Here is an 11602-nt window from a genome sequence, read left to right as displayed (position 1 = left end):
AGGCGGTATATGGAACAAGAAGTGAGTCTGATACAGTTAAACAAATACAGTAAAACAATCTCTGGTACAATTGGTTACAATAATAATAATTGTTTCTGTTATTCCAATCGTGTTCTTATCGAGACTGGCCGGTCACTACAGTATGACCAAATCTGAGTTATTCAACGTGTAGTCCATAAAGTAACTGTGATAGGAGAGCGAATTTACGTTAAATCATGGACTAAGCTTGAATTGAGACTAGTCAGTCTATCAGTTGCTATGGCCTATAACCTATTTGTTTAATGCACATAGATTTGCAAATCGCTTTACTTTTTCATTGCTCTCTCCTAATCCATGTCGTCAATTCCGACTTTGGCATTTAGATCTATGAGGATGGTGACGTCCTTTCTTGAGCACTTAGCTAGGATTGATTATAGTTTCTAACAGAAGTGACCTTTGCTGTCATTGGTGGATTCACAACATCGGGTAACATTTATTGTGATCCCCTCCTTTATTGTTTTGAATGATGCTTTGATAATTTCGGATCCATGAGATTCCCATTCTACAAGTGCATTTTGTACTTCTCTGGACAGCATTAGAGCAACTCTCTGAGTATGCGGACCATTTTTCTTCTTCGTGATCGGAGTACAGCAGAATGTTTTCCGTATCTAGTCATTGCTCTTCAGCTTGCGTCCAACTACATTGAATATCTGGACAGCGACAATCTCTATTTGCAATGTGCTATAACGTTAAAGCACTTCAATATAATTAAGGTGACTAAAAATATGTTCAGTGTCGACTTCAGACTGTGTGTGTCTCGTAAATCTGGAATTCCATGTGCAACGCTGAAATCCTATGCCACGTGAACTATTCTCGCATGTAGCCATCGACTCATCATTCAAACCGTAAGGCTCTTGTGTGATGCTGATGGATAAAAAAACTTCTAGTTAACATCATTTTCAAGAGAAAGCTTTGAAAGAAGCTCTTGACCGTATTATACAAATATCAACAATAAAATCATGGAAGGAATCATAATCCGTCTTGATGACACCTCTATAACCATAGTTTGTCGCTCACCATTTACCTAATACGTATTAATCAAGCAACGAAATATGAAAGTGTTTATCTAGGTACTGATAAAGTGTTTCGACAGATCACTCACATCGGACTCATAGTTGACTGCAATGATTACGAAATCACTTATGCGTAATGCCACGTACTTACGAGTTGAACTTGTAGAACTCATGTGATGATATGCACCTTGAATTATATGAAAGCGATAACGCGAATATTGAAAACAGTGTTTAATATTTTATAAAAAAAGAATAACATCAGCTATCATGTTAACAATCAAAAGCATGTACAAAGTATCATGAAATAACTGTCCAAATTCTGAAGTATTCTAAAGAAAAGCGGAATAGAGACAACTTGTTCAGAGTTTTCAAAGGAATTTATAAGAATTTTTCATGGATCATTCATTACTTTTCTTTCTTCTAAGTAACCATCTCCAAATTATACAACCGATGCATATAAGAAATAGAGAGGCGACCAAAGGAATTACAACGTACAAGCAACAATGTGACTTGTCTTGCTTATTTTCTTCCGTTGTCCTGGTAGTCTGAAGAAAAACAAAGAATTATCAGTTTTTAACAAATATCAAATATTTACCAAGTCTTTATCTGTTTCTCCAGTAGTTTTCATGAGGTTTTCACTAACCTGAACCTCAGTGATCCCCAATGTTGTTTCAATGTGTTCCATAGTTGTTGAACTATTCAAATCGTTGATATCCGACTTCTTCTAAATGATATAATCAGAAGCATTGATTACTAAACATCAAATATCATTCTTTTAATTCATTACAAATTTACGTTCATTACAAATCATTCCCAGTAATGATGACACAAGAGATTCTCATACATAGTTGCTGAATTCGAATTCGTCAAATCATTCAGGATATCTATTAGCGATTTGACAATCAGTGTGCTCAGTAAACACGATCCTACACATAGTTGACGACCCCTTTGTGTGATGAAATATGTGTTCTGGATGTCACATCTAATCACATTCCGAACATAAAGCAAAAGACTTATAAGGTACAGCTTCATTGAAGCAATCTATTGAGGTTACATATTTTCCTACAGAGTATCATAAATCATTGTTCCGGGATTCAACAATGGTAGTCTACATACTTTCACTAATTCTCCTAATGTGATACACAATTTCTAAATGTTTACGCTTCTTCACTTTACCTGGTTTCATCGGTATATTGTTACCATTTACATAAATCTACGATTACATTTAGGACTTTCGAAATTACGGTTTATTCACCGAGCTGAAAACATAATTCGCTTTGAAACGATGGTGGTGAGCGATGCTTCGATTCATTGTTTACTTTTTTCACGAAACGGAAGCATGAACTCATATATCGTCAACCTATACAAAGCTTTTATTTAGTCACTGAGGATGGCTAACATGCCATTTCTTATTGATAGCAATAAAAGTATATTTTCCAGTTAAAACATTTGCTCAGAATGTGAAATTTGAGGTTATTGCAAACGACATATGAAGTTTACCAATTACCAACCTCAACACTGCAGTCATTGACTTTCAAGACATGTGTGTTCTGATCGTTACTTTCTATACATTTCCCCCCTTTTTCACACCAAAAACATGTCATAGTCAATGTGGTCGCTCTTTGGCATGTTTCACTTCTATTGTATTGCGAACAAATTTCTATGAAAAGAATAAGGTGAATTCATTGGAAGTTAATGAATAGAAGAACAGAGAAATAAGAAACCTGTAAATATTACTCAATGACGAGATGGTGATTTTTGAGTTAAGTGATTTATCCATTCGGTGGAAAATGGTCAACATGGTGCATCATGCAAAACTCAGTACACCTTCAATTTCTCTTCTATTTCAAGACTGCATTTTTGGATTGAATGAAACTACTTTGAGTACAAAGAACAAGTGACAACTTTTTGACAAGTGGAAACTGATGACCTTTAATAACTGTTCGCATTCAGATATGTGCACACTACGTTGTCACTGAGTTCAGCAAATCGTATTGCAATTGACTTTGATGGTTATGCCCTTTCTTTCCATGAAATCGTTTTTGTGAATGAGATAAGTGACATAAACTCGGTTGTTCATAGACACAAAATTCACATTGAACTATGTTGATTCAATTAAACAACAAAGGAAAAGTGACATCGTTTTTCCATTCGTCAATGACAACTTCAATGCCTCAGAAAAGTTCTACATCACATATATCAAAATAATAACAAACACTTCCTTGTCAATGTTCAATCGCTTACTAACACCTAATATTTTTCGAAACCGAACGCATTCCATTATTCATTTTGTGACTTTATGTTCAAGTTAATTTCATCAAGGTGAAAACTTTAATGTAGTTGAAATCCGGTCGTTATTCATGTTTAAAATTCAACAACGAATCAACGGGTAGTTATAAGTAGTAAGTGAAACGTCATTCAAGACACATGCCTGGAAATCATTTATTAAATGATACATGGGATTTTCAATTTTCAGCGAACAAAAATGATGTATTTAAGTGCGAAAATAGTAAGTGCTGATTAAATCAAATTTCACGTACCTCCGATGGCTTCAAACTCCACCAACGTACCACTTTTGATCCATTTTGCTGGAACACGTATCCCAGGATATTTGTAACCTTGTGTGACAAATTGAAAGGAAAAAGATATTTAGAATTTCGACTTCTTTTTGAAGCGAAACAAGTTTATTTGCTTCACTTAAGTAGAGGGCAAATCAAGGATCTGTAGTATTTTTCATTACGTACAGAGTGATGGCTGTCTTAAAAAAGACTATGGTTTACATTGCTCTGATTTTTGAAACCGACCCGTTAAATTATAAATGAAATAGTTACGTTTCTGATTTATTTAACGAAGAAATCAGCTGAACGTCTGGGATAGATGCGTTCATCCCCTTACATATTATTTCACAATGCATATTACACGGAGGCATCATTCAAATCTACAAATCAAGGAACAATGGTGATTTGTATATCAATCTCAGACGCGTGTTTCATCTTATTTAGGATTTATCATGGACTGAAAACCAACACCATTCATTTCCATTTAGATTCGGTTATCCACTTATCCAGTCAGTCCATATACTCATTGACTTGTGAAACTGTTTGAAGCTTTAAATCATTTTTGAATTGTTATTGAATCTTCCGATTGATGTTGAGAAACCGTATTTGATTCCACTGCTATTCCTCATCCATCTTTACGCACAATGCTTGTGACTTCAAGCACCATCCAGATAATCCCAACAGAGTGCATATATATGAATAAGAGAGTGATCAGTTGCAGTACAAATCACTCATATGAGGACTGAACCAAAAAATGTAAAATGACAATTATCTTCATTGTTTAAATGACTCAACAATGCACTTAAACCAGCCAACGCAGAACATCTGGCGGAACATTTGATGAACCTTATCACATTCAATCATAAACACTGTATCTCACCTAATCAAGTACACTCAAAACTCCTCTTCAAACTCAGCTTCATCTCTCAACAACACATGTTTATTTCAGTGAAGCAAGACGATTGAAAATTTCGTAGATGAAATATCATTTCCACACTAGCACTGCTTTATTTCTGCTTCATACAAAACACACTTCCTTTTACATTGAGTGTTGAGATGATCAAAGACTGCAAGTTTGATTGTATTATTGTGAGTGTGTGAATACATGAGTGGATATATTTTGAGTTTGATATAGTTATTCATATATCCATATCTGGGTGAGTTTACCCGTAATCACAACTGTAAGAAGTTCCCAAAATATTTGGACAGTATGTTTACAAAAATCATTCCAATTTCATTCTGCACAATGAACCACAACAGTTAAATGACATTTCCACGAACTGACTTTACGCAAGGAGCAACTGAATAATAATCACTGTTGGAAAGCTCTCTCTGATAAGATACATGGATTTTGTTCATTAACATGCTCATGACCTGGTACAAGTAGAGAGTAATATAAAACTAACTGGTGAATGATGATGTACGCACCGTACATCAAATAGTTAACGAGATTCAGCCTGCTTAAACATCTGGGCTACCTGTTCCCGTCATCTAGATATTTCAAAAAATTAACAAAATTTGTTTGTCTTAATACATCATTATGCCTAGTAATCGCACAACCTATTCAAATGCATTTCTGAAAAGAGTAAGATATTTCGCTGTAACGGTTGCAGAAGGCAATATGCAGCGAGAAGAATGTACATTATCCAGATGTCGATTGACTGGGCTGCAAACTTCTAAGTGGCGATCACTGAATATTTATCGTCAAGAAGGACGAAGAAGTAAGAAACGGAAACTTGCTGAAGTACATTGTGCTGAGAATTCTATATTCTACCAAAAATATAATATTGAATAAAGCTAATAATAATAATAGTAATAATTCGCTGAAATATTTCCTACCTCCTTCACAACGTATTGATCCAACGATTCCCGATAGCAACTTAATTTCCTCATTTTCCGTAGGAATCTGAAAAAAGATTGTTGAATGTCTGAGACAAGATCTGCTACCACACAATCATTTATATGAAATCGAATAATTACTGGAGAAATGTATCATCATTTAAATCATCTCATTAAAAGCCAACTAACCGCACTCACACTAGGCATACTGATATTCTCAGTTTACTTTCTATGAATGTTCCATCCAATCTGTATAGATATTCTTGTCATTTTCAGTCAAGTGTTATGGACTATCTCTCCATCATGATATGTGGCGATAACTTGTGAGATGAATATTACCGTCTATTGGAATGAAATGAGATTGTGAACATTTGACAGGATGTTGCACTCAGGATATTCCACAGTGAACAATCTGAACAGTCGATCGTCACTACATGAAATAAAACTGAACATAATATGACTCTTACCGTATAGTACGCAAACATTCACAGCCAGTTACTATTTGGCACGAACAGGTTATTGTTTCTTCTGAAAGAACTTTACTTCTGATTATTCACTTTTCATACCACTTGCTTGATTAGTGTCACTAGAGGATTGATAATAGTGTCAAATAGTCCTCTTGCCTATTACACAATGTTGATCTCTTACTATCGTGTTCAGTGTAACTAGATTAATTTGACAATATTGATCAACATGAAATAGTAGAATGATGTGAATCACTTGAAACAATATCACATTTTTACTAAATTATGCAACTCACGTTATCATAATAGAAGGATACCATCCCATTTGGGTGTATTAAAGTCGTCATTGTGGCTGTAACCTCTACAGTAAGAAGAATAATGATACTCAGGATTTAGGATTTAAACGATGAGCAAGTTATTGTTTGATGTAACACTGTGTACAGATTTCAGTGGATAATAACTGTGTTATTTGAAATGCTTTGTTCAGAAGAATTGATAATAAATACATTGAAGTGAACGTCATTGAAATGAGACGGACATGAATCCCTTCTAACAAATGTCAATTGCCTAGATTCTGAAGTTGTATTACTATCATCGAAACAATAAATCGTCTACTTTACCATCAGAGATCTGATAGTCAGGGATGTAATAACATTCGCGCAATATCCTAAATAATTCAATTTGAAACAATGGACACTCAGTATGCATGAAATGATCTTGTGCGTTTGTCCACGTATTGAACTTGAGAAATAAATTGGTGGTATATATATAAAGATTTCTATCGATTATATGATTCTGACTTCACTGTCCCGTTGTTGTAGATGAGAAACGAATAGCTTTAGATAACAATTTCTCAGTTTGCAACGTCAATGACTATGCGATGAAAGGATGTGTAGATGAATATAATGTGTGCAGCAATCGCTTTGTCACCAATGTAGAACACAATTCATTTATTTTGGAACACAAACTGTTTATCAAGTTTCACTTAAACCTGAAATGATAGTAAATCTCTGCATTCATTTTCCAGCAAGCAGAATGAGATTGTGACTTTAATTATCCATGATGACTTATTTATTGCCTGTCAAATCCAGTCATTCACAGTTCATTTCAATTGTTCCCAATGTTCCGATGGATGTACTCAATTAGTGAGTGAATTTCACATTCAATTCTACCATCGTTTGCCATAATAGAAGCACCTTCATTCTTTTGTTAGTATTTTGGAAGGTTGGTTTTTTTTAAAAAATGAACAGACAAAGTATCAGTAATCACAGTTAGTGAAGATGTAAGTGTAAAAGTTTCACGCGTGTGATCAAACGATCGATCAGTGTTCACTTACCTGTACCATTAACGTTTATCGAAAAATTCCTTTGGACTCCTAATAATTTCTCTGAAATAATGAAAATCAAAAGGGATGTTTAAATATTTGAATATTGATTATCTTTCTTTTTTAATCAATATACTTTTTAACTCGGGCTGCCGACTTATACGAGTCGTCGTCTTCATTTACAGGTTTAAATGAACCGGAGTAGTTAAATGCTAAATCATCTCTCATGAGAAAGTTACAAGGAATATTATCAACTCAACAATATGATAAACGTTTCAAAACAAGCAACTAAGAAAAATATTTCAGTTCTTTAAAATTTCTTCTAGAAGCTTCTGACTGAATAATAGACGTTTAATAGGTATTCGACAATATAACAACAAAGTGTTTTCTTGGATCACGTTATTCATCAACTCTTACGTTTGACCGAAATAAATGAATGTCACATCGATGTTTGAAGTGTTCTGGTATGAGTAAATCATCTTGTACTAGCGGACTGTTCAAGCACGTTCATTGGTCAGCTGTTTCACGAAGTGCATGGATTCAAAATGCATAATCATACAAATACGATCACAAAAATAGTCTTGAATAATCGAATAATAACACACAGCAACTACGAGACATTAACATTCAAGAATCAAGTAAGTGCTATAAAAGGTCTAGAGGATTTCAAATATAACTTGATAATTCATAAGCTTAAATAATCCAAACTACCTTCTCTACCATCATAGCTTACTATTGCACAAGTGATCACTTTTATTCACTCCATCTACCATGAAGTATCATGTAGATGAGATATCTTCTGTTTTGTAGTTTTCATAGACTGGAGGGTTGGTAATTTACACTTTCGCAATTATATCTCATGCTTTATCATTTCCATTCGATGAAAGTGTATATTTTCAGGTAGATCTCTGTTTAATTTACCAATTTCACTTTACAGCATTCAACACCTGCTGCGATACACACACGTTCTGTTGCAAAAACAACACAAACACAACGATCACTTTGTATTGGTTACCACTCCTGTAATCATCAAGATAAATACTGAATCTTTTATACAAAATAAGTGTGAGAAAAGTGATCAAAACAAAGAATAGCTGAATAATATAAGAACTCACTCTCATCCAAAACTACAGCTTCATACTTCTCATAGTTTTTTATGTAATTAATAATAGTACCAATGTGGTACCCTCCAAAGTCATATAATTTATCTGTTTTTATTGGATGAAAACATGCCACATCATTGATAAATTTGTAATGAATGAATAAACAATTTTAAATAATAAAACTGAACTGTAGTTGGTTTGCTATAAAGAGTCAAACCATGTTGAACAATGAAAAAAATTATTGAAAGAAGTTTTGCATGTTACAAGGAGCACAAAACTGATTCACTGAAGAAAATAGAATCAACTTTGATTCATTAACTTAAATTTCACCAAGAAAACTCAATGACAATTTGATTTCAAAGAAAATTTATGACTTACGATCTTCGTGAAAATCAATTTGTTTTACGTGTTTACCGTAATAACTAAACGAGAATCGAGGATAAACCCACTAAAATGTTGCAAACATATTGAAAAATATCTTTATTATAAAGTGTATTCAACTCACGTATTTGTCATATATCTTATAAAAATGTTCACTCGGAACTGATTGAGATTGGTTACGTTGAATCCTCATTGAATAATTATAATGAAGAGACTGGAATATGTGTATTAGAATGTATCTGATTACTTACATATCGATATGTATCGTTTTCAATAATGACAATCTCATGGTGACGCAAATCAGCGTTGTTGCAGATGTCGTTGCAGTTGAAACGTTTATATGGCCAAACGAAGATAAGATAAATTAGTATCCGTAGACTAGGCGAAAAGTTATATCTAAAATAATCAGGATGAACAAATCAACGGTAACTCATGGAGTCGAATTTCAATTTAAGTTCGTATGTTCATTCAACACTTACCTCATCTTATCGTGTCAAGTTATAATTCAAATTTTTATAGAAATTGTCGGGTTTATATAGACTTTTGAAGTGTAAGGTTGTTCTCTTCTGATTCGATGATTCAAAGTAACCATTAGAAAGATCGAATTTAATAAAATCAGATGTTCATTATAAACCAATAATGGAGGTATATGACCTCATCGTAAACCAATATTCTTCTGGCTGTTGAGATCATCAGCTGAAATTTATCCACTGTTGGTTGAAATTCCTGACCCCTGTGGATAAAACTTCTCTTCGATGCGATAGACGATATTCTGAAATAGGTGATTGGTTAAATTGTAGTTCAAAATGTGTTCTCATATGTTTATGAACAAACAGTTTGTTGTCTGTAATAATTTATTGATTATTCGTCAAGGATGAGTTGTTTTGATTTGATTGGTTAAAATCAAAGTAGCACAAATTGTTTTGATTGGATGGTAACAAATACACTTTTACACATGGATTTTGTTACAATAAGCACATTTTGTTAAACGATTTCACCGTCGTTTTTTTAAATAAAATTTTGTAACTTCTGAAGAATGTCACATCCATTCTATTTGTATACCACATTATAACACTGACTGTCAATATATGTCCAGATCAATAAGGAAAATGATTTTCCTATTGAGTACATTGAAATAGAATCAATTGTGCTCAGTTTCATAGATTGAGTTCTCAAATCATTGTAATCAGAGGAAAATAATGCATTCCCCTGAAAGTGAACTGTTGAAAGTGGAGCACCATTTCTTATACCAGACACATTCAAAACTATAACATTGATCATTGTATCCGAAAACTAAAATGTTTGTCAATACTCAAATAGAAGACTGATTTTCATCTGTGTGTTTCAATGATCTATTCCCTCACATCAGTTGAGCTTGTATTTTATATCATCTGTGTTCAAATATAGAAGAAAATTACAGTGATAAGATAATGTCAAGTGCATACTTAACTTACACTAAACATTGAATACGGACGAATGAATAAGTGAAATACTTCAGGAATGTTTGTTTTTGCGTGATATTTAAAAATAGTTTTCCTCCTGACACAGTAGAGGTGTTTTGTTTTACTTTAGACAGATATGAACACTAATCAAAATGTTGTTACCTTGACAATTACTGTTTGTTCTCGAATGATAAGACTGTTTGTGTAATTTTGTGAATTCATCAACATCAAAATTGTTTTCAGTGTTGTATTGTCCATTCAATGCCGTTGACCAATATCTAATTACGAAAGGAAAAGTTATCTGTGTATGTGATAGTGTAGATCAGTTAATCTGCTTGAGAAGAGTATGATTCAGATCATGAAGTATTCAGTGGAGTGTCTCCCTATACCGCCATGTCTATTTCGCATATTGTTATTAGTAAATGTGTTGTAAGTATGAAGTATGTTTCACGACATAAAGAGGCTACGTGCTTTTAAGGTTATGCGACATCAGATCTTACATTTTGCCAGGTCTTGTATATAACCTCTTATTCTTCTATCTTCTTCATAATCCTTTGACAAGCTTTAAAAAGAAAGCGTTTGCTGTATTGTGAGAAATACAGAAAGCAGTTGACAAGGTGTGTGGTGAACCTTTTGAAGTCATCAGTAAAATGACAATGAATAGACTTCTAATGTCTAGCTCAAACCTGAAATGTGTTTTCCTAATAATAACCATCAATTTCGTTCACTATTTTTCCTCGAATATCTTCCGGTAGAAGCTGTAGAAATGTATTTATAGATGATGCTATAGTGGTCTGTGGTGAAACAGAGTAGTTTTACAAAATTATCAAAAGATAATGAAATTCATCGAAAAGAGTCTCAATGGAAAAGTAAGAAACGGACTAAGAAACGGACTTTGCGGATTCGGTTGCTCCAGGTAGGGAAAGTAATTCGATCTATTCTCCATGCTCAAGTGCCAGACGAATATGCAGTGATGGCACAATTGTTGATGATGAACTTAATATAATTAAACTCTACGGGAAACAAGCTACAGAACCATCTCAATTAATGACTGTTATCTAAAATCAGGATATCAAGTTGAATGAAACCTCATACATAGTAGGAATAGTTGACGACAGAATATTCAATTCAAAGGAAACATGGCATCGTAGATTTCAGAGAACGGACTATTCATATCCTTAAAAAGCATTCTATTCTGCCGTATTCCGAATTGTTTTCTGTAGCAAGAATGTAATCATGACAGTCTCAATGATAAACTTACGCTTGGTGAGATGCATTAATTCATTTCCCAGAATATGCACTGAAGGCAAAACAGATGATAAGCTATATACAATGCATAAAACGTTTTCCGAGAATGACACTAAAGCTATGTTAATTGACAGTGCGAAACAGAGAGACAGTGGAGTGCGATAACAGTTTCCTAATAGCTAAAACGATTG

The 11602-nt window shown here is 33.7% G+C and overlaps 1 protein-coding gene across 1 annotated transcript; it reads right to left on the bottom strand.

The window, feature by feature from the left end:
• Nucleotides 1–1635: 1635 nt before the first annotated feature.
• Smp_194130 (egg protein CP391S-like) lies at nt 1636–9228 on the bottom strand (the record flags this gene model as incomplete). Its single annotated transcript, XM_018797476.1, has 11 exons — nt 9201–9228; nt 8973–9117; nt 8846–8935; nt 8719–8788; nt 8353–8445; nt 7250–7300; nt 6210–6274; nt 5450–5516; nt 3593–3670; nt 2564–2712; nt 1636–1773 (listed from the first exon to the last, which is right to left on the bottom strand). The coding sequence occupies exons 1-11, from the start codon at nt 9203–9205 to the stop codon at nt 1636–1638; spliced, it is 951 nt and encodes a 316-aa protein (XP_018652514.1). The 5' UTR covers nt 9206–9228.
• Nucleotides 9229–11602: the final 2374 nt, after the last annotated feature.

Source organism: Schistosoma mansoni, chromosome 4, assembly GCF_000237925.1.
Source record: "Schistosoma mansoni strain Puerto Rico chromosome 4, complete genome".
Lineage (NCBI taxonomy): Eukaryota > Metazoa > Platyhelminthes > Trematoda > Strigeidida > Schistosomatidae > Schistosoma > Schistosoma mansoni.
Note: the sequence above shows the minus strand (reverse complement) of the source record. Positions and strands in the feature narration are given on the sequence as shown.